Source organism: Podarcis bocagei (genome assembly GCF_964188305.1).
Source record: "Podarcis bocagei genome assembly, chromosome: 3".
In the NCBI taxonomy this organism is placed as follows: Eukaryota; Metazoa; Chordata; class Lepidosauria; order Squamata; family Lacertidae; genus Podarcis; species Podarcis bocagei.
Window position 1 is genome coordinate 53,233,906 of NC_138127.1, and position 23,822 is coordinate 53,257,727.

The 23,822-nt window shown below is 39.5% G+C and overlaps 1 protein-coding gene across 15 annotated transcripts in view; it reads right to left on the reverse strand.

The window, feature by feature from the left end:
* Window positions 1–23,822, reverse strand: part of SYNE1 (spectrin repeat containing nuclear envelope protein 1) — a 285,408-nt gene that overhangs the window by 167,902 nt on the left and 93,684 nt on the right. For all 15 annotated transcript variants that reach the window (XM_081187166.1, XM_081187171.1, XM_081187169.1 and 12 more), the window contains 16 exons: window positions 23,493–23,657; window positions 21,750–21,917; window positions 21,403–21,579; window positions 20,353–20,493; window positions 18,766–18,926; window positions 15,118–15,265; window positions 9,979–10,206; window positions 9,259–9,357; window positions 8,411–8,598; window positions 8,158–8,281; window positions 6,718–6,884; window positions 5,162–5,315; window positions 4,252–4,880; window positions 2,707–2,886; window positions 1,777–1,927; window positions 1,164–1,322 (listed from right to left, as the gene is read on the reverse strand). In XM_081187166.1, coding sequence (XP_081043292.1) covers window positions 1,164–1,322; window positions 1,777–1,927; window positions 2,707–2,886; window positions 4,252–4,880; window positions 5,162–5,315; window positions 6,718–6,884; window positions 8,158–8,281; window positions 8,411–8,598; window positions 9,259–9,357; window positions 9,979–10,206; window positions 15,118–15,265; window positions 18,766–18,926; window positions 20,353–20,493; window positions 21,403–21,579; window positions 21,750–21,917; window positions 23,493–23,657 — 3,039 coding nt within the window. The remainder of the gene's footprint in view (window positions 1–1,163; window positions 1,323–1,776; window positions 1,928–2,706; window positions 2,887–4,251; window positions 4,881–5,161; window positions 5,316–6,717; window positions 6,885–8,157; window positions 8,282–8,410; window positions 8,599–9,258; window positions 9,358–9,978; window positions 10,207–15,117; window positions 15,266–18,765; window positions 18,927–20,352; window positions 20,494–21,402; window positions 21,580–21,749; window positions 21,918–23,492; window positions 23,658–23,822) is intronic.

Sequence of the window (23,822 nt, forward strand, 5' to 3'; positions counted from 1 at the left end):
TCTTCACTCCCTAGTTGCATCAAATTATAATGAATTTCTACCCTACCACCTTCCTTCTCTAGTCATCACCACTAACCAGAAGCACACAGAGGAGCAGCAACCCTAACAAAAGGTAACCTTTGTGCTTCTTATTCCTCCTTGATCTGCACAGAGTGAGAGTAAAAAGCCAAGCTGCCTCTGTGGCACTGGATCTGGGGGCTTGGTGTTAACTAGTGCTATAATCAATGCCTCATTCTCTTCCTGAATTTCAAGGCTGACTCCATTACATAATGCACTGTGTGTGAATATATTGGTGTGCTTTTCTCTTTAAGAATAAGAGCTGTGTGGGGCACAATCAGGATTGGAACCATTACATGTAGGGAGGGGGCTTAACACTTTCCCTGATGAAAGCTTTCCCTTCTGAAGTAGTTATTTCCTGCCAGGAGAAAAGACACACTTTGAGAAATCAAATTCACATTTCCTTCCATTTTATATAAATATAGTGTACTTAATAAACTGTTCGGCTGAGACTGCAGAGATCTGGGTTCAGACCCCAACTAGGCCAAGAAACTTACTGGGTGACAAGGAGCCAGTTCCTGTTTCTCAAGTCAAACTACACACACACACACAGGATTGTTGAGAACTGTATGGGAAAACTCTGCATATGCTGCACTGTGCTCCTTGGAGAAATGATGCAATGCAATTCTGCTACTTAATAAAAAAAATCTTTCAAGGTGCCATGAATTCTTCACGGTATATGTATAATACAGGCCAAGTTCTGATTATATATAACTCTTCATTCCCATGATTGGACTCACACTTCAGTTACTCACATGATCCAAAATAAAAGCTACTTTGAAATCTCAGCATGCTCCTCACTAATAACAGCTTGTTTGTATTTAACTTTTTGAATTACATCTCAAATACAGTGGTACCTCTGGTTGTGAACGGGATCCGTTCCGGAGCCCTATTCGCAACCTGAGCAGAACACAACCCGTGTCTGCATGTGCGCGGGTCGCGATTCGCCAGTTCTGTGCATAACGTCATTTTGAGCGCCTGCGCATTCGCAAGCTGCGAAACCCAGAAGTAACCCTTTCTGGTACTTCTGGGTCGCCACGGGACGCAACCTGAAAACGCTCAACCTGAAGCAAATGCAACACAAGGTATGACTGTATACTGCTTACATCCAGCCATTTGTCCACAGTGCTGTCCATGTCAACTTTTACTAGCATGGGATCACAGTTGGGAATCTTTTTCAGTTCTGCTAGCAAGTGTTTTCCTTTGTTAGTGAAGGCATCCAATTCCCTCTGTCTGTCATTCAACTCATTTCTGGCTGCTTCATGCTGGGAACAGAAACATTCGCTTGTTACAAAAATCTGTAAACAGATTCACCATCCATTCTGCCTAATCACCTTTACACGTTACATTTTAAACTTTCCATCATGACCAACTTAGGCACCATTGATTTCAAGCAACTACTTTTATTTTGAAAAGGCCAATCTAGAGTTTTGCAATAAAGTTACTTACTCATTGTAGGTAAAGCAATGCACATATGTTTTACATTGCAGATAAAGATCACAGTCAAGCAACCGCAACCAAACCCTACTGTTTCACTTGCGAATGTCTGCTATGCATTACCTTATCAGTGGACGTAGGATTACCTTCTCACGTAGCAGCTCATTGCATAAAAGAATCTATCCTCAAAAGTGAAGAATCGGCAGATGACTATAATCCTGCTAAAACGATTCACTAAATAATTACTACTGTTTTTTTTAGGATGAAAATATTTTAATTTACCTTTGATAAAGCCCATCTAACATCTTCCTGGTCCTTCAACATGGCTTTTGTCATTGTAACATTGCTAGCAACCTCTATGGCTTTGCTTACTGTGGATTTCAGGCTCTGATATTCTCTTATCAGGTCAACAAGGACACAACACTGCTCCTGCCTATGATGTGGGGGAAAAAATGCGATGACACATATGCTTTGTCTACTATGCACCCAGAGTATGATTGATCATGCAGAATTTCCTGTTGCCTTGTAGTTCCCTTCCCATGATTTGCAGCAGCAGATATGAGCACATGCACTTTGATACAAAGGTCCAAGTAGAAAATGGAGGTATGTACATAAGCAGCCGATAAAGCTGTTTTGCTCCTTTGAGCAGCCCTGTTCAAATGCTTGTGAACAGAACTAAATAGTCTGCAATTTTGCTTGCAGCAGTATGCTTGCCTTGACCACGTAAAGTGGAGCTGCCACTCTTGCCCTTCTCCTGGGTCTAGAAACTCGCATTTGGGGCAGGGGAAGGTAGCAATAGTGACCTCTGGCACAGAAATTTACAATGCAATAGTGACCTCTTCCAGAACCTTGGTAGTGTGTATTTTCCTGACAGAGATTGGAACTATCAATCCCAGAATCTAATAGGGGTGGAATAAAAACCTCCACTACTTTCTCCTGCTCCAAAGGTAAATTTTTGAACTAAGGGGAAGGGAGAGATAGGAGGTGCTTTGTGATTGACTTTAAGCCTCTATGGGCATTCAAATGCTAGCAGAGCATTTGCCACCATTCAGCTGGAGTTTTTGCAAAGGCTTGACCCTCTTCAGAGCAACTTGCAGGGTAAACATGAAGGAAGATATTTATACCTACAACTTTAGCAGCGTGTATTAAGTCATTACAACATATTCATAAAAACCTTCAATGTTTAAATATTGCAATTAATTAAATACCTACTTTTCTTGAATAAGTTTCTTAGTATCCTCCCAGGTGACTTCCAAACAATTAATATCCTTGTCAACAGCTTGAGCAAGGTTTATATCTCTTTGGGCAATTTGCTTTGCTCTTCTCATCAGCCATTTTAATTCATGCTGGTGAGAATTCAGTTCATCATCCAACTGATTAAAAATCCTTAATCTGTAAATCAACATATTTATTACGTATTGTTAATTTGTTTTTAGGTTTCTTTAATAAATAAATAAAAATAACATCACCAAACAAAACAGACAAAGCTACACCTCTGCAAACAGACAAAAATATAATACAATATTTTGTTAAGCATCACAATAACATTCTAGAGCAACTGTGATGATATGAATCAAATTGTAGTACGATATATATTCTAACAGAGAGAGCCAAAGTGGTGTTTTTGTCTTCATTAAATTTTTGTATTTATCCCATACTCTATACAATTTTTTTTCCTAATTATGTGATTTGTAAATCCTTTGTGTACTTTCACATTTTCATACCACAAATATTATCATGAACTTCTAAATCTAAGATATGTGAATTCTCCAATGTCATCCGTTCCTTCAACCAACAAATACATGATGCTTCATAATATAATCTCATATCTGGCAGGGAGAAACCTCATCTCTCTTTTGCCTCTATCAATATTTTATTCTTGGTTTTTCCCCTTACCAGATATATTTAGAAATATCTTTTTGCCATACATTGAAACAATCTGTCTTGCCAATCACTGGAATTGATTGAAACAAAAATAACATTATTGGTAATACATTCATTTTTATAGTCGACACTCTACTAACAGTGAAAGTTTCATTCTGTCCCAAAATTGCAAATTATCTTTATACAGATTTATATTATTTGCTGTTAACCATATACCTAGCTACTTAGGAAGGTTAACACCAACCCAATTCCTGATGGACAGTGTACTTGCAAATATTTTCTGAAATTTAGTCTATTTTTGTCCAATGTTTGGTAAGTTCTATTATTGTAACTGTTTTCCATACAAATGCCTTCACACCTTAAATTTTATATCCCGTTCCATACAAATATGTATGTTTTAAGCGTGTGGCATATAAAATATCTATTGTTTTGACAATTAACCTTATTACTTTCATCAAGAAAAAGGATGAAGGGCTAAAACTAACAACTCCACTGCACCATCAACCTCAACCTAGACCAGTACCATCTTATAATGGAAACCTACTGACTGCTACACATACCTACATGCTTTGAGCTTCCACTCAGAATATAGCACAAGATCCATTGCCTTAAAACCAAGCCCTATTGATACAACCATGTCTGTTCCAATTCTTTAGACTAAGACCCACAACTTACAGATTTATAAATGAGGTCAACGAGACCAAACAGCAAAATAATAATAATAATAATAATAATAATAATAATAATAATAATAATAAATAAATAAAATAAAATGCTGTTCTGACTCAATACACAATCTTAGTAAGTGAAATGAGTTAAGAACCAGTTGAGAAAGTTATCCTCATGTGATGCATGCATTCCTTTTTGTTTTACCTTTGCTGAACTTCCTGAAGGCTTGGTTCATTCAGTCCTTCCTTGTCAGCCCTTTCTTCGATATCTTCAATGCTTTTTAAGAGCTGTTCTTTGCGTTCCATGACAGACCTGTGCAGAGCTCCCAGGGCTTCTGCTTCACTCTGCTTCGTTCCCAGCAAAGACTGGACGGACTCTAATTCTATGCAGATATTGTCAGCGATACTCCTGCAGGAGATTCTTTGCTCAGAGCTTCCATGTTTTAAATGATATTGTGCTTTAGTAAGGGATGAATCTAAACTGGCTGCTGTAGATTCCAGTTTGCTGACATCTTGAATAACCTCACTCAATTCCTTCTCCAGCACTTCGGATTTAGACTTGTCCATGTTTCCAGTAGTTTCTACCATCTGCCTCAAATGGTGAAGAACTTGTGATGCAGCAGTATGAAGCTCTAAGAAGGCCTTAAGGTGGGGCAAAGCATCTTGCCTGCGGCTAATTACCTGACTGGCCTCTTGATACAGCTGGAGACAGTCTTCAGCCTTATTCTGGAACACACTGTGATCTTCTGGCCGACTGAAAGAGCACAGCTTTTCAACATGACTCTTCAGACTCTGTAGTTCTTTGAACTTTCCTTCCACTTCCATTCTGTGTTCCTGTTAAGATGAAGGGTAGGGAATAAAAAGTGTTATAAAGCAAAAGGAAAACACCTCTTCTTGGCATAAGCCTTGCTTAGCACTGCCAGCAAATTTGATAAAGTCATTTGATGTTACTAAATTTCTGCTCGTTTCCTCCCCCCCCCCAATTCTGTACAACTTCTTTTATTACAGGCAGCCTGCCATTTACGAGCATTCAATATGTGCACAACCATGTATACACACATCATACCAGACCCAGAAGTGACCCAGAAATGTCATAAAGATGTCACTGAATTTACCTTATTGTGACATACAGCAGGCTGTTGATCAGCTGTATTTATTTCAGATGTAGCATGCAGTTTACCAAGAAATTGCTTAATCCAGTCAGAAAAACTGAGGAGTAGCTCATCGTACTGTCTATGCTCAGCAACAACAGACTGGAGGAAATTTATCCTGGAAGATGTTGAAATTAACATTTTCATTTTTATCTTGACTTGGTCAGTTTTTGTTTTTTTTAGTTAAGGATGCAATAAAAGAATGTTACATATTCAATTATGTAAGTAATGTACAGCACAATCCTCTGTGTGGGAATAAAAAACAGAGCTGTGGGAAATAATAATGATAAACAGGTACAGCTAATCAAACACAAATTTTGCATGGCTCATCCCTGCAGGGGCACAGTCAAGTAGGAGAGCTGACACAATGAATAGAAAGATGTATCTGTGATGGCCTGGGATTCCGAGTCTGAGAGTGAACCGGAGGAATCCCAGCTGGCACAGGAGTCCCCGCCTCCAGGGCCGGCTGAACTGGGGCAAGGCCTAGATGCTGAGGAGCCTGCACCTGTGCCAGATCCTCAGGGGCAGGCACCAGGTGAGACCATTCTGGCCCCAGAGGTGCTGGAAGACTCAGTGGCTACAGGTGAGCCTCCCCCGGGGCCCAGTAACCCTTCAGCCTCTCCTGAACTGCAGAGGCTTAGGGCAGAGAGGCGAAGGGAACTGGTCTCTCCCAGGAGGAGTGCTCGCCTTAAGGCCAGGAGAGGCGGGGCTCCTGGGGGCCGGGACCGCCCCCGGCCTTAGAAGAAGATAAAGGCCAGGCAGCCCGGTCCCAGGTTGCGGGAGCAACGTCGTTGTGGAGTACCTGCTTTACCCAGACCTAGATCTGCACTCCCGGTGTGCCTGTTCCTCGCCCGGCTTCCTGCTCCTGACTCTCCGGTGTTCCTGTTCCTCACCCGGCTGCCCGCTGCTGACCCACCAGTGTTCCTGTTCCCCGCCTGGCTCCCTGCTTCTGCTCTACCAGTGTTCCTGTTACCCACCTGGCTTCCTGCTGCTGCCCTTCCAGCGTTCCTGCTTCCCCGCCCGGCTCCCTGTTTTGGACCTCGCACCTCATCTAGTGATCGTCTACCCTGCTAGTGACTTTGGACTGAACTTCGGATACGGTATTAGTACCTTTCCCCCCCGGGACCAGCACAGTATCACTCAAAAGGAAACAATCTCATAACATCTTCTCTTTCAGAGTGCATTCTCAAATAAACCTTTGTTGGGGAGCTGACCAAGTGAATGATCCCCACATTGAGGTTGTATAAAGCAGTTCCTATAACCTACTCTGTTGCTCAAAGTAGACATTGTCTTGAACTTCAGAGCTGAATGTCTTCCATGCAGAAGACAGAAAAATGCCAGTGATTGTACATATGGGTTTCTTGGATTGTTGTACTCTCCACTTTAGTCCCCATCAAACAACATAGTCCAGTGTGTGATTTCCATTACATTCGACACATTAACTTGTGGCATTCTGCATTCTGTCAGTGATCAGCATCTGTTTGCGAGTAAAGTGCTGCTATTTAAATAGAAACACAAACCTTTTGGTAATTATCTGAGGTAGAGTTTTCCATCTTCTATCTAAGTCTTCCAAGTCTTTTTTAAGTGTTTTCACACTTTCGCTGGAACTTGTTTTAAACAGTGATTCATTTAACTGCAGTAGGCTGGTATACAATGAAGCATAGGATGCAATACCAGATTGCAAATCCTGAGAAACAAATATATATCTTAGTGTCAACCCTTTAATATTTAATATTATAATTATAACTTTGAACCAAACACATCTAGAGAAAGTTAAATTGTAAGTGACTTAATTGTGCAGTATTTAACGAGGCATTGCAATTGACTGAATTTATTATGCAAGTCTCAGTGCTCATTGCTGAATGTTGTCCTGAATTAGTTTCCTTAAAACAATATAATTATTTTAGATCTAGAAAAAGTAAAAACAAAACAAAACACCAAAAATATCTAGAAATCAATTATAGCAAATAGAAACGACAAACAGTTTGAGAGCAATGGGAAACTATGCTTACTGAAATCCTTAGGGTGGCTCGAAACAAAGGGTGCCATTGCTAGGATTGCTTTTTAACTGCTGTGAGGCCTCCAACATGTTTGGCAACTGTAATAAATCTGGTTTGCCAAAAGCATGACAACACAGAGCTGATCTCACACTGAAATATATTGCAGAATTTGGTTCCATGTTGGTTTCACCAACATGAAAGTATATGTCACTGCAATTTGGGTGAAAAGTAATCAGAAAAGGATGCTGAGTTTTGAATGGTGGTGACATTTGATATAAAATGTTGCATTTGATATTTTATGTGTGCAGATTATCTGTTGAATTCATTTACCATGCACATGAGCATATTTGCAAACCAGAGAAACTGTTGTAGGCATCATATATGTTACTGAGGCAAGGTGAACACAACGTGTGGCTACTAACCCAAACACTTCTTTTGGCGGTCCCACATAGGCAGTCAAACAAGAGCTTTGCTGAGACCCTGGTGGGTTGCATTCAGCTTAATGGACCAGCAATTGTGTTCGCTTCAGGCATTCCAGAAACTGGGAAAATCAGTACCTAATCTTTGTCAGCACAAAGATTACTGCTAGTGCAATGGGGCTTCCGCCCCTCTGCTCCCTCTGAATTCACCCCATGTCCTCCTCAAATCTGCTCTGGATGGTTGGGGGACCCCATAACAGATATAGTATGTGTGTGTATTCTGTTGCACAAGCAGAAATCCTTGCATTACGGAATTGTTTGCTTAGCACTATGTTGAATACAACCCTATGTCTTGAGCTTGTTTCAGTGAGCAGATTTTAAAATTATGCCTTAAGCTTAGCTCCTTTCAAGCATTCAGTGGAAAGCTGCCACGAGTTGCAGGTCTACACATTGTTTTGTAAAACAATAATAGCATGTAATTATTTCCCAGTATAACCTACAAGAACAATGCAAGCAACCTATGCCAACCCACAAAACTTACTTGGACTAACTGCAGCTCACTTTCCACTTTGACTCTGTCAGCAGAAACATGTTGCTCTGAAGGTCTGGCTGCAGCTTCACACCTTTCTAGACAAATCGTGAAGGCGGAGAGCTCCTTCTCCTGTCTACCAGAACACAGCCAATAATAATAATAATAATAAAAGAGCTCATCAGTTCAAGTCCCATGAAACCAAAAGCTGGGAGACAGCTGCAGATATTTTTTCTGCCTGCATATCACACAGTGCTTTTCTCACCTCTGCCATTGTGCTAGGTGAACCTCTAGCGAGGCCTGTCTATCTTTAGCTTGTCTCAAAACCATTTCATGTCTTTGCTGAAGCATCAAAACATCCTGGGCGACTTTTTCTTTATTCATGATCTTGCGAGAACCAGATGAGAGAGAGGCCAGTGTTTGGTTCATTTTTTCCAGAACTTGACAGAGATCCTTATTTAATTCAACACAACAAAAGAGAAGACAATTACCAACCCCGTGGCCCTCACATTGTCTTGCACATAGCTAAAAAGAAGTAGAACTAATTATGCCATGGCTTTATTTAACTCATCCTCAAGTGCAGTAATGCCAGAAGGTGTTCAGGCTTGGCTGGTTGTATAACTGCTTAACCCAGGCTGATACATAGAGGTTATAAGGCTTTATTGATGGTGGCACCACATCATGCAAAACTATCTGTAGTAACACCACTATGCTGTGGACAAAAGGCAACTGTTGTCATATTTTATTTTTACTGGAAGGCTGAATTGGGGGAATGCCTCCCTGCAACACTTACAGCTTTCTGATTAGCCTTCTTAAGACTGTCTTAGGGCAGTAGTGTTACTGGGTGGAACTGAAATAATGTCTTTTTAAGCTAACTTTCCCCCACCTATTCTGTTAGTCCTGTTGTTTAAAACAGGACTAAAACAGTTTAAAACTCACGCTTGTTTAAAACAAATGGGGTTTCTCTCTTGCCCCCACAACACCAAGATTGCTGATTGCAGAAGTAATGTTCAACCAAGATTTCTTCAATTGGGTGAATGTTGGCTACAGCCAGTACAAATACCTCTTCCATGCTAAACATGAAACTAGGTAACAAACTTTATATATATTTACCGTAACATTATGAAGGGCCTTGTAAGTCTCTGCTGAGGAACAGCATGAAGTATCAATCTCTGCCAGTTTTCCTTCATATCTGCACAGCTCCTCTTGGGCCTAAACCAGAGAAATTAAGAAAAAGTACTAAATATTTACAAAGTTACAAATATCTACACATCTATGCATGCTTATATGGTAGGAAATCCCACCGGTACCCCCACTCCAGTTAATTGTGCTCAAGGTAAGGTAGAAAGCTCTGGGCTGCAGCCAACTAAGTTCTACTCAGAGTAGACACGTTGAAATTAATGGACCTATGTTAGTCATGTCAATTAATTTCAACAGATGTACTATGTTGAGTAGGCCTAGCATTGCATCCAACTCTTTGGAGGAAAACCTTACACCCGTAAGTGGACTAGGTCCAGCTGAAGTTGGTGGGGCTTACTTCTGAGTAGACATAGACAGTGTTACACTCCATATTCCCAACAAGAATGGATAATTTTAAAAATATGGCGACACTTTCTGTTCTGCAGGCAGATCAGTCTAGTTCATCTTGGTTTTAGTTTAGTTTTAGCATTACATTACCCACAAAGGATTGCAACTCATGCGTACAAAATACCCCATTAATTCAAGTGTGTACAACAGAAAGTATTTCTTTTAAGTGCACTTTTTGAGGTCTTCCCTGACAGTACATTTAAGGCCATTCTCTTTTGAATGACAGAACAAGTTTACGGTGTCTACCTTTGCAAAGTTTTCTTCAAATTTTTGCTGTACTGATGCCTTTCCAGTTACTGATCCTTCCAGATGCTGTGTACGGTCCCGGAGTTCTTCCCAATACCTTCTGATCTGTGTCAACTTGGCTTTGATATGTGCTGATTCTCCAGATGTAAGATATTGAGAAAATGACTGAGCATCCTTTTCTAAGCTTGGGATTTCATTTTCCTTGTCGTCTATTTCTTTAATAATGACCTAAAATGCAAATAAATTTGTACATAAAGAATCTATAGCATGTGTTTATTGCTTTCCTGCGAGCCATGCACATATATAGGAGTTAGTTACATTTGTTCTTGGGCGACTTCACACATTGCAGCCACCACATGAAACCAATGTAAATAGTTCCAGATAGCAGCTGCAGATGGATGGTGAATGATTCACAAATGCACGGGACTCTCTCTATGGAGAGCAAGCAGCCCTCCATTGCAAATAGTTATATTGCTTTGTAGCAGGAAAAACAGTGAAAGACAATTAAAGTTTTAACATGATCAGCACATCACAAACTCAGTAAATTGTTAATGGCAATATTGTGCTGTGGTATATGTATGGAATATACAGTGCTTTTTTCTATAAAAAATGTTTAGGGGTACTCTCATTTTCCTACTCATATTGAAAAACTGCTCCTCAATGAGGCCAAACTTAGATTCTCAAAATGTTTAGGGGTATGTGTACCCCTGCGTCCCCCCAGAAAAAAAGCACTGGGCATATATCACAGCACTGCATTATCAGTAACTATTTAACCATTTGATTTTTAATATGCAGATCACGTTAAACAATAATGGACTTTTACTAGTTTTTCTGCTAGAAAACATTGTGCCTCCCCCATAGCAAGTCAGAAAAATTATGAAGTCAATCTTTAAGATGATTCCATAACAATTCACCAGATTTAAGTTTCCCGGTATGCATTTGGAATTAATCAAATTATAACAGGCTATCTTTTGTCAGTATTTTCACATGTCCTGTGGGAAACACTCTGACTGCTATTGTAGCCAAAATATTTCATCTTTCTGTAAAGCAGGTAGCTGTTATATAATCTTACTCCCACACTCATCTTCTAACATGCAGCAATAAATGGAGAGTGTAGGTGGCTTTTGGACTCCTGCCTACCAACCATTATTGTGACAATAACTATTGGCGTTTCTCCTGGTTTATGCGCCCAGCCAGGCTAACATGAAATTATCCATTTATCCTCTTTCACCTAGTGATTCTGTTAAGCATCTGAGAAGCAGAAGGGATTGTGGGCATTTTGCTATGGGCTCATTTTGTTCCACAGAAAAACAATCCAGGTAACTGTGTGTGTGTGTGTGTGTGTGTGTGTGTGTGTGTGTGTGTGTAATCAGAGTTGGAAGGGACCCTGAGGACCATATAGTCTAACCCCCTGGAATGCAGGAATATGCAGCTGTGCCTTACGGGGATCAAACCAGCAACCTTTTCATTATTAGCACTACACTCTAATCAACTGAGCTAACCTCATGGCAGGCTTAAAAAGATCTAACTTTAGTTCTCTAACCACAGGGTGCTATACTTTTGTGAGGGGAATACTGCTCTCAAACATAACTCTCACAGTGCCTCCAAATTACAGTTCTTGGGATTTTCTGGAGGAAGCCATGACAGTTAAAATGGTATAAAACCAATATAAAACAAAAGGCAATGGCAATAGGTGCACAAGAGATGTATATATAATATGTCTTTCTCTTCTAGGAGTTCACAATGCAATTAAATATAGTGTTCTTTAAAAAGGCTTCTTGAATTACTGTTAATGCCCAAAACCCTTTGAGGGAAAACTCACTTCATCAGAGGAATTTTGAAAATATAACGAACAGTGTGGTTTGGATGCTAACTTCCACTCCTGGAAGAGTGGAAGGAGAGTTTCTCACACTATTCCCTTTTCAGCACCCTGAACTCTCCAAAATCCAGTCATCGGTAACCCTTAAGAAATGATGTGGATGGGTCGCTCCCTTACATGAACAAAGAAGCATTTTATGCTCCAAACATTTATTAAAAGTACGTTTTATTGTATTAAAATGCAATAAAACATAACTTTGATATGATAATAGTGTGCTGTTTATATATTACTGTATTGTTTAATATGAACCACATTATATTATGCAAAGCAGAATAAATCTTCACATACATACATTTCTTGTGTACTTATTGTACTTGCTTTCTATTTTTTTTGCCTTGATTCTGACTTTTGGCTTTTCCTAGAAAAAAACTATATTGCCTTACAGAGTGCATATGTCCACAGTTGTCAGGTTATGGTGCTAATTGCTGTTGTCCCCTCCAAAGCAGAAAAGGTGAAATCCAGTTCTATAGTAGAACTGAGCACAGATGCACATACCCTATGTGTGCTACCTTTTCATATACACTGAATGGAAGAGGCCAGTCCTTTCTCATTTACATTTTTTGTGTATTATAAAGAGGAAAGTTACATTTGAGACATGCATATGCCCTTCACAATTGACGCAAGGTGCAAATATGTTATACTTTGGCATTTGTAATCCAGAACAAGAGCAGGATGTCACGTAAAATCACTTTCTGGATCTCCAGTTGGCCCTCCTTATGTTGCTAACCAATATTTGTCTCAGATTCTTGCAGTTAGAATGGTGTTAATGACGATCAAATAGAACCACCTTACTAGAGGAGAATTATTTACATATCTGTCTCCCCAAATGCATTATCAATACCACAGTTTGGCACATGCAGCGAGAAGCAACAAACAAGCTTCAGATGACTAAACCAAGTGAACGAAGTCACATGCTTATATACACCCTTATTCTAGGAATGTGACCTAGAAGAACAGCAGTAAGTTTGAACCTGAAGTTTAGACATCCACTTAACTAGTTTCATTATTTCTGTATATATTTCCTTGTTCAATTTTGTGTGTTTATATTTCTCTTTTAATGCATTTTTCTCAAAATATCTCAACATTTAGTAATATTTATTTATCTTCTGTAATTCAGTTGAAAATATATAAAGGATACACCAACTCATATAGGCACACCGACAAGAACAAACATATATATACTACCACACAATCACTGTGTTCACTTATTATGTTACACACACCTTTGCTAACTCAATGCCATCCAGATGTTTTAGACTCCCATCAACCCCAGCCAGCATGGCAATGCACATTGCACGAAAGCATAAATGGCCCCAAAGTCCCTACTTCACTAGGCTACATTGTACTGGCAACAACAAAGCATAATCCCTACCTTGTCATGTTAGCTGACCCTGAGCTTGTGGTTGTTTTCCCCCAACCATGAGCAGCAAGCCATTAACAAATCTTGGTTACCACACATAGTTTGTTCAGAGAGAAACAAGCCCAGAATTGTGGTTTGCTGCTTCTGGTACAGCCAAGGAAACGAGCGCAGGAGAAGTGAAGCAGGGACTTTGGAAAAGTGTGCCTTGACATGCTGCTCATTTGCATTAAACAATAATTAAACTAACTATGGTTTAACATGACATGCAAGCTGGGCCATTAACACACACCAACACGAACCAAAACATCACCACCACAAAACAGTATTTGCAAAAGACGTAATATGTGATTTGTAATTGAAATTGTAATATTGTATATTATCCAGATATTTTTGTTTGGAAAAATTATTTCCCATGAAATCTATTCCACCATCCTTAGCAAATAAAAACAGATAACATAAAACTGCAGTACATACATTTTTGTAGTAATTAGGATAATTTGCTACTGTAAGTTTTAAAGAGTATTCCTCCCCATCGTTTTAAGACATAGTGGATGTACTCCTTTTCAGATTTAAGTATAGAAATTTAATGACACTTTTCTACAGCTTATGTTCTGATTTCAGAAAGTTTTTATCAAATATGTATTTCAGAATACAGAAAAAAGAGAGTAATGGACTACTTTTAAAATGCCTTCTGAAGCCACTGTACAAGCTAAGAAACTTGCCTAAGATTTATTTATTTATTTGGCTGAGCTCGTCTGCTATTCATGAAACAGGAGCACTTAAGCACCACTGATTTTCAAGAAACTTAAAAGGACTTGAATAGAGTAGACCTCAAGCTGTAAGCTTGAGGTCTCTAAGCAAAAATGCTCAATGGAAGAAAAATAAAAATAAAAATGATATTTTCATTTCTGGGACACATTAACCCCAGAATCCATCAAGAATGGTGAACTTCACCAGACCTGACACCACATATGACATTGCGGAGGGAGTAGCTTGCACTTCTATTCCCCCATGGTGCAAAAGTGGTCATCAAGCACTGCCATGCTTTACTGTTTACTCTTATGATGCTAGTAAATCCTTGGTTGCAAGTGTCGTTGTTTTTAAATCTAGGAACCACCATCCTACAAAAGATTATAAGTTCTAGCCATCTGTTTGGGGGTGTGTGTGATTCCAATCACATAATAAAGGCATAGCTTTCAGCTGAATTATTTGCCACTGAGATAAAGAGAGAGTTGAAAATATGTTTGTGTGTTTGTGCATTTGCAACAAAATGGCATAGAAATAAAAACAATCCTCTGAAATGGGCAACTTTTTCTTGTTCACAATCAAGGAGCACTTGAAGATACTATGTGCATCTGATATTTTATTAATGTACCTGGAAAAAGAAAACAGAACCTAGCATATGACAAAAAGAATTCAGAGTATGTAGCAAAGGTTTGAGTACAGAAGCTGCTGAGCCCAGTAGTTGCTTTATTATTTCAGCATTATTTGAGAAACAAGATACACAAAAATCATAAATTATCTACCATACTGGAATAAATTACTGTAGCCACTGGCTGCAATACATAGCACAATATAAAACATTATACACTCTGTGAAAATATACCATGAGGATATTTTGCAGGTAAAGAATATTAATGGAAAATATATCTATCTATTCACACCATTATATGTTTTCCTATTACATAAACTAAAAGGTCTGAGTGTAAATTCAACTCTATGGGGGGGCACACCTCCTGCAAAACCTTCCTCCTTAGTATCTTTGTCTCAAAGTGTGATACATTCTTTTTTACATCTTTGCAGCTGTGAAATCAGATAAAAGCATTTTCCTCTCTTTTGAAGCTTTCTAGAGGAGAGAGAAAGCAGTATTTTAATGCTAAATATAATGCGAACCAATCACCTTAACTTGGCTGATTTGCATATCCAAGGACGATGTTGTTTCCAAGGTATCCAGCTCTTTTTCTTTTTCAGTGATCCAGATGGACAAAGCTTCAAATTTTTTGCCAAAATGATCCCACTTGTTTTTCACCATTTCCATGGTTTTAATACTAAAATCAACCATATTGAGTAGAAAAAATAAACAGTTTGTTACTGTTGAACTATGCCCATTTTCTTACATCTCCAGTTTGCTGAAAATGCTTACATAATAGCATGCCTTTTTTATTAATATTTAAAAAGCATATTTCAAATGTCGGTTTACAGGTTTTATAAAAGTTATAGCACCTTAGGAGTCTGCCCTTATATTACCTCAGTAGTGTGGGAGTTAAGGGAGCGGGTAGCGCTGTGGGTTAAACCACAGAGCCTAGGACTTGCCGATCAGAAGGTCGGCAGTTCGAATCCCCGCGATGGGGTGAGCTCCTGTTGCTTGGTCCCTGCTCCTGTCAACCTAACAGTTCGAAAGCACGTCAAAGTGCAAGTAGATAAATAGGTACCACTCTGGCGGGAAGGTAAACGCCGTTTCCGTGCGCTGCTCTGGTTTGCCAGAAGCGGCTTAGTCATGCTGGCCACATGACCTGGAAGCTGTACGCCGGCTCCCTCGGCCAATAAAGCGAGATGAGTGCCGCAAACCTAGAGTCGGTCACGACTGGACCTAATGGTCAGGGGTCCTTTAGTGTGGGAGTTGCTTGGCTACTTCCCGCTCCTAAAAAGTTGTGTGAATTAGCGTAACTTCTCATGTGTGATTTTAAGATGTATAGCAAGAGCAGCCTGGCAAGAAGCTACCCTATAGCACCTACAACATTGCCAAGAGAACCTAAGAATGATTTTTTAAATAGGTTTATTATAATTAGGGACTTAGCCATTTAAAAATTTGGAACCTATGAATGCCACTCAGAGCCATTCAAATTAACTGAAGTTCTGAGGAGATGTGACTTACCATGAAACCAAGACAAAATGTAGAGAAGAGGTTTTTGAACATGTGCATATTTCTACCTACCTACTCTGCACCTTGGTATTCAATGCAGCATTGCAGCTATTTAGTGCATGTACCTATTTGATGCTCACACAGTTGCAGCAGATCTGCTTTGGCACCCTTAGGATATTAGCTTTCCATTCTTCCCCTCCCTTTAAAAAACATTTATGGATTAAGGCTTTGGAGTAAATCTTGGAGAGCATGTGTACAATATTTGATGAAATCTCAGACTACTCAGAGCTACTGAGCAAGGCCTTGAAATGGCTCCTGTTCACTGTTCAAGAGTTCATGGTCATTCTTACTACATTACTTTTTCATAGTAATGTAGTTCCCTCAATCTCTATTGTGCATTTTCTTTGTTCCACTTCTGTTCATTCATAGCTACCATTTTACCACTCCCTCCCACCACCAGGTGTGTAACATGCTTCAACAGAGCATCCCTGTGTGATTGTGCTCATGCCACAACTGCTCTAGAAGAGAGGGAGAATGCTTCTCAACAAATACTGCTTGATATGTAGTAGCCTAAAACCCACTCTACTAACGTTTGTTGTTGTTGTGCTGGATTTCCTTTCTGGGCAAATTTCAAACTTGCAAAACCCATCAATTCCAAAGGAATATGACTGGCTTTCTTTACAACTGATGGCATACATTTTCTATCTTATTTAGGAAGACAAGTCTATTGTTAGCTGAACTGAGGCAAATTGGGCGCAAGGAGCAGGGCAATCTGTGAGGCTGCAAAGAAAGAATGTGCATTACGAATCATACAGCTATATACATAAACCATACATTAGGGTAAGTACATATCTGAGAAAGTCAAAGTCAGTTGAAGATGCATGCATATTTTTCAACTTAATTATGATAGTCTTGCACCTTGTTCATAGATCAATTACATTACATCTGTTAAAACATGCACTGAAAAACAGCATCTCACTGGAAGCAAAAAAAAGGCACTAGAAGTCTTCTGAAGGAAACTTTTCTACTTGTGGGAAAGAAAGAATAAAGACCACTAAAAAATTACATAACTGGTGTTAGGAGAAAGAGAAAAGAGCAATATGGAAAGAAAGAAGCCACTCACAACAAAACAAATAGCATATGAAATTGCATTCTCCATGATTACTTCTGGGGCAATATTGTCTTACTAAAATGCAGCTCCTCTCTAAAGGTAGTGAAAATTAACCATGAAGTAGGTAAACAAATTTACATAGATTTATTCAGCAGAAAAAGGGAAGGTATAATGAGAAGCCAAATGCAAAAAATGACATTTATTTCGTTGTACCTGCATCACTGAACACTGTTCATTCTGAAAAGTAATGTTCCAGAGAACAGAACACTGGACTTAGATCAGAAGTAATGTGGTTTAAATTTCTGTCCAGGCATGAAATCAATGGTTGCCTTGAACAACTCACTAACTTTCCGCCTCAGGTTCTCGCCTATGAAATGGGAATATTAGTGAACTCTCCCACAAAGGCATTGTGAGGATGAATCAATCTTGAAAACTCTTTTGGGACTATATGATGCCATGGATGCATTGATTTGTAGAATTTTCCAAATGAACTAGGATCTCAACAGAACCGGGCAGCACTTCTTGGGAGCAGCTCCTTGGGCTGTGGCACTGCAAATATATGTATCAGCCCTGAAAGGCAGCAACAGCGATATATTTAAGTTTTTGGTTCATTTGTATGAATACATCTTTGGAGCAATGTGTGGACATTGAAGTGAATGTGTGAATTGGAAGTGACCACTGATATTTTGATTTTTGTTAACCAATAATGTGAGTTGTAATATGGTTGCACCTTTAGGCCTTTTAGGAATGTTGATGGCTTATTCAAAAGCCCTGCTGGAATTAATAGGTGGTTTACATATTACGGCTGCTAATCATTTTAATTGTCTCGTGCAGCAGTGTAAAAGTTGCTATATGTGTAACTGCCATAACATGTTAACTGGTCCTAATATTTCCAAAACTGGACCAATAGGCCAGATCCAAGTTAATGAACATGAGGCAGAAAATAGAACTTTGAGCTGAAAGTCCACTGCAATGAAGCATCATTTTTAGCAACAAGAAAAAGAACTGGGTTTTAACTTCAGTGAGGAAAATGGCACATTTTTATATTCTCGTGCACACAGACTGGGAAAATATGAAGAAAAATACTTTAAAAACTAGGCATACATTTCTTCTAAAGGCTTCAGGCACTTTAGGATATGGCACTATTCATTTATCCTTGCCTGAGTCAAATAATTTACTATGTGTGTTACTGAAGTGTATTATATTACTTCAGTTCTGTGCTCAATTAACTGCGCTTAGTTACATTAAAATTAATTGGCTTGAACATGCATAATTGGATTTATAATTGCAGCTTAGCATGGCAGTTCTAAGGTCACTTGCATGGAATTGAGTCCCACTGATAAATGAGAATCTGCTTCTTGGTACAATGCATTGAGGGACAAGTTACTATTTTCTGTATTGGTTAATCAAAGTAGTTGTTTATACTCTTTCAGTACTACATGGTAATTTCTGCTGTATGACAAGCTGAGGTTTACAAAGCCAGTTGTGAATAAACACCACATTTTGATAAGACAACAAAATGTACAATTCTTGTGTCAGGAAGGAAATAATACTATGACTGTTTAAGAACATACTCTTCTTCAAGTGAAGCTTCCATTTTTTTAACTTGTTCCCGGACCGACTTTGCTTGCTGTTGAAGGGTTTGCTTGTTCTTCTCACCAAGCTGTATTGCAAAAGACTTCTTGACAAGAGTCTCAGCCTCCATGGCCATGGCTACTGTCTGCTTAGAAAGTGCCTGTAAAGAGGTGTGGAGTTATGAACAGAATATATTTGTGGGGAAAGTCTAGAGATATATTGTTAGCAACTGGTCAAGCAGTGATCATTATTCATCTTGAGTGGATACCTTTGTAAAAAAAGAACTCCCAGAACACCACTTCATAAAATTACTACTACAGTGGTACCTTGGGTTACATACGCTTCAGGTTACATACACTTCGGGTTACATACACTTCAGGTTACAGACTCCACTAACTCAGAAATAGTACCTCGGGTTAAGAACTTTGCTTCAGGATGAGAACAGAAATTGTGTGGCGCTGGCACAGCAGCAGCAGGAGGCCCCATTAGCTAAAGTGGTGCTTCAGGTTAAGAACAGTTTCAGGTTAAGAACGGACCTCCGGAACAAATTAAGTCCTTAACCCAAGGTACCACTGTACAAGTATCTCTGGTTTAGATGAGGAATACCCCCAAAGAACAGATTACAAAATAGTATAGTATATAAATAGGTTTTTGAAAGGAACTAATAATAATGGATTGTTATTATTTATTTCCTTTATGAATCACTTCCTATGAAGTAATTCAAAATGATTTCATAATACAGGGTGGCCCAAGAGTAGGTATACTTTTAAAAACAAACAAACAAACAAACAAACAAACAAACAAACAAACAACAAACATTTTTCTTTCCTGATACTGTGAATGATGAGAACTTGAGTCAAGAACAAAGAAAATGGATTCTAAAGCAGCATACCTACTTTTGAGCCACCCTGTACAATGAAACATATCTAAAGCAATGGCATATATAAAAACAGTTCTTGGCTGATATGTAATGGGAGGCAATTCCAAAGGGCAGATGCTGCCACACTAAAGACTCGATTCCAACATCATGCAGAATATATCTTTGGATAAGAGAGTATATAGGATTCCCTCTCCTGCAGAGCACAGTGATCAGTTGGGTATGTAAGTGATGAGGTAAGATGCTCTTTTAGGTGTCCTGGTCCTAAGCTGTGTAGGGCTTTATACATCAGCACCAGAACTGGAGGTGGTAGCCACAATTCAGTCCCTCTGCCAATGCAGCAGCCACCATGCCAAAGATTGCCAAAGTGCACAGGGCCTGTTTTCCACTACCTGAAATCCTGCCCGACTGATAGATTACTAACTTGGAATTGGCATAGTCTGTTCTGGTGCATTCTGTGCCCCACTGTAGAAAGAGAGGAAAACCAGGACTCTACTGAACCTATGGGAATTGTTTATAACCTATGCCCAGGTTGACCAATATTGTGATGTGTGGTTTTTTCTTGAAAAATATACTATAGCACATTTTCAAGGATGTTGCCCAAGGCAAAAACAAGGAAATAAAATAAGATATATATCCTCAGCAAAAGAACCAATAGCAAATAAAACCAATTATGATTGTAAAATTCCAAGTACAGCAACATACATACCTTTGTCTTTTCTAGTTCTGATGACAAACTCTCTAAGCTGCTAAAGCTTAAGATGCGTTCAAGAGCAGAGCTTGCATGACTAAGGTACTTTACAACTGTTTCTTTGTCCCTTTCAAACTGTTCCCATGTGCTTACAGTGAGCTACAAGAAAGAACAAGACGTAAAAGAAAAAGTTTGCCTGCCCTGTAATTTACTAGCAATATTGTCAAAGTTGATAATGACCTGCTTTGAAATATTAATTTTGTCTAGCTCAAATGATAATGAGTCAAACACCATTTCCCCAATAGGTTCTTCTCCAACTCAGAATGCAAAACAAGCTTCTGAACATGCAAAATCAGTCTATTTTAGCACTTCATCTATTTTTTTGCTCATATTCCATAGACACTAATCACAGTTTAGACACAGCTATGCAAAAGCCCTGTAAAAGCTTGCTTTTAGGGCTCTAGAAAACCCTGCAGCATCTGAGCCACTGGCACAAGAAAGTTCCCAAGCCTTGAGAACAAGGGAGCTGTGTAATCACTGAGTTTGTCTCAGCAAGAATCACGATCTGCATGAATTGATGCTTAGGCAAAATCTCTTTATACACACTCTGTAAGCCACCACCCCCAACCCATGAAACTGTTAGGAGCTCCACCTTAGGACAGTTTTAACGTAAGTCCCATGGCCCAGAAGAAGGTATATAGAGTATATAAAAGGAATATGTTTAATCTTCTGCTCATGCCAACAAGGAACTTTCCTAGTGCTTTGTCAGAGAAGCTCAAGGTTTGCATAATTGCCTTGCTCTGACACTTGGGAGCTTCCCTGAGTTATGCCCTGTGCCAACAGCTCACATACTGTACCGCTCCCTGGAGCTGGAATGTCTGTGTGTCTGCAGACAAGTGCAAGGTGGAGATGCTGGTGTTTCACAAGCAGAAAAAATGGCCAAGTTTAACAAGAAAATGTATTACATTGTTCAAACTCAAAACAAAACAACTAAATATAGAGCAAATAAATCATAAACAAGGGGACTGTTTTTGTTTCTCTGTGGAGTTACATGAATAACACACTGACCTGCAATTGATCTTCACGTTTATCCATAGATTGCTGCATGTTTTCTAACATACTCTCCAACTTCCATAGCTCTTCTTGCACAGTGGGTGACAGACCACCTTCAATCTGTAGCTGCTTACCTCGGGCCATTTGCTGTTGCACATCTTGCCTCTTTTCATGGAGCCTCTTTGTCTTTTGCTGGGAGAAAACATCGGTAAGGGCTGAAGCAGATGTAGACATACTGATTCCCTCACTACAGAAATAGCCACATAGCTATGTATATATATACAAGTGGCAGTGAAAGAGGTGACTATAAAAGTGCTTACTACCGAAACAAGTGAAGGTTCACATATGGGCTATTGTCCTACCTGGTGATACCGAAGGAGTTGCTGAGCCTGTAATAAGCTTTCAACCTCTAAGATTTTATCAGCTTCTGCCTGAGCTTCTTTTGAATTTGTGATCAGTTCTTCCAGATTGACTTTCACCTCTTCTGTGTGCTGGACGCAATCACCTACAGCACTCAACATTTTCTCAATCTATTGTTAGGAGAAATATTAAACCTCTGTGAAGCAGTTCAGTGTCAAGAATCAATACTTTCAATCAGGGGTGAGGAACCTTTGGCCCTTCAGATGCTGCTGAACTACAACTTTCACCATTACTGGCCAGTGAACATTTATGCTGGGGCTGATGGGAGTTGTAGTTCAGCAACGTCTGCAAGGCCAAAGGTTATTCACTCCTGCATTTAATGATTCAAAAAAAACCCTGAATTTTGCCAACTATTAAATTTATTATTTCTAAGTTTTTATTTTTTGTCACCACAGCACACTGCAAGTATGTATGAGTAGATTCCCTCCATTCCATTTGGTTAATGCTTTCTGAATTTGCTCTGTCTCACTTTTCCTGTTTCCAGTTCAGCTACAGAGATTTTTTAAATGAATTGCAGAAGTGGCATCATTCAATGACTTTCCCCTCCATACTAGTACATATTTTATATACAAAGTAGCAAACCCATCCTCCAAGTGGGATCCTTATGCAATCATAATGGTATCATTAATGCACATGAGGAAGCGATTAGCAGGCTCAGGGGAAACCCCAAGGATATTTAGGGAGAATAAAAAACAAATATGTGTCTGAAGCCCCCCTCCCCCACAAAGCCCAGTGAGGGCTAAGCTTTCTCAAGCTGCATACACAAAATACATTTAAAACACCCATTTCAAAGAACCCTGGGAACTATAGTTTAGCCCTCACAAAGTTACAGTTCCCATGATTTGGGTGTGTGTGTGCTTCAAGTGTACGATAGTTCATATGCAACCTCAGAGGCTGCATCTTGGGATCTCATGCACCAGTTCAGTCCATATGAGTAAGGGCATTCTTTCAGATAGCCAGGTCTCAAGCTGTTTTGGAATTTATAAGTCAGCCGACAAAAACACCCCAACAACAACAACAACAACTTACACTTGGCTCAGTATCATCTTGGCAGCCAATGCTGCTCTTTGAGCAATGATATCACATATTCACAGAAGATGTTAAACTAGCACTGGGAAAGGACAGACCTCTGTGGTCAGGATATAGTCAGCCAATACAACACTTGGAAACTGACCCTGTATAAAGGAGCCAAACTACTCTAACACAGTGCCCCTTAGTCCCAATTCGCAGAGTTGGTCCCGTACAATACCATGTTATCAAGAGCTGCAGGGATGTCAAGCAAGATAAACAGGGCCACACTCCCCAATCTCTCTCCTGATAAAGGTCATACACAAGGGCAACTAAGGCTGATTCATTCCTGAATCCAGGGCTGAACCCACAGTGGTATGAGTCCAAATAATCCATTTCCTCCAATAGTGTCTGAAGCTGTACAGCTATCACCTTCTCTAGCACCTTTCCCCAAAAGAGTGGAATGTACAAGGAATAGTTCTCACAAGCCTCCAGGAGCATCACACTTTATTTTGAAAGCAGCCACACTACCACCTCTTTCAGAGCATCACCCCTTCAAGCAATGAAGTGTTCATCACACCCTAAATCCAACCAACCTCTCACCTCAGACTCACTCAACTCAATCATGATGGGCAAGCATAGAGAGGGCATATAAGTACAATGAAGTGATACTATACCTCTATCAACAAGGCTAAGAGGCTCTTAAAGTCACTTGAAAGTCTGGAAAGCTCATCCTCTTGCTTTTTGGCTTCATTCTCTGAAGAAACTTCAGACAGGGCAGTGAGCCTAGATTTCAACCAGCTAATAGCTTCTCCTTGCTTGCAAGTTTCTTGCTGAATTTCCTGAAATATAATTAATACAGAAATTAGAAACACAAACAGTTTAGTCAACAGTTGTGGGTTGCCCCACTACTTGATTCTGTTTCCCCAGGAAGTGCCAGTTCTCTTACATTCCACTGTTTATATAACCTTGTTTACATTTGCTATAAAGATAAAGGACCCCTGGAC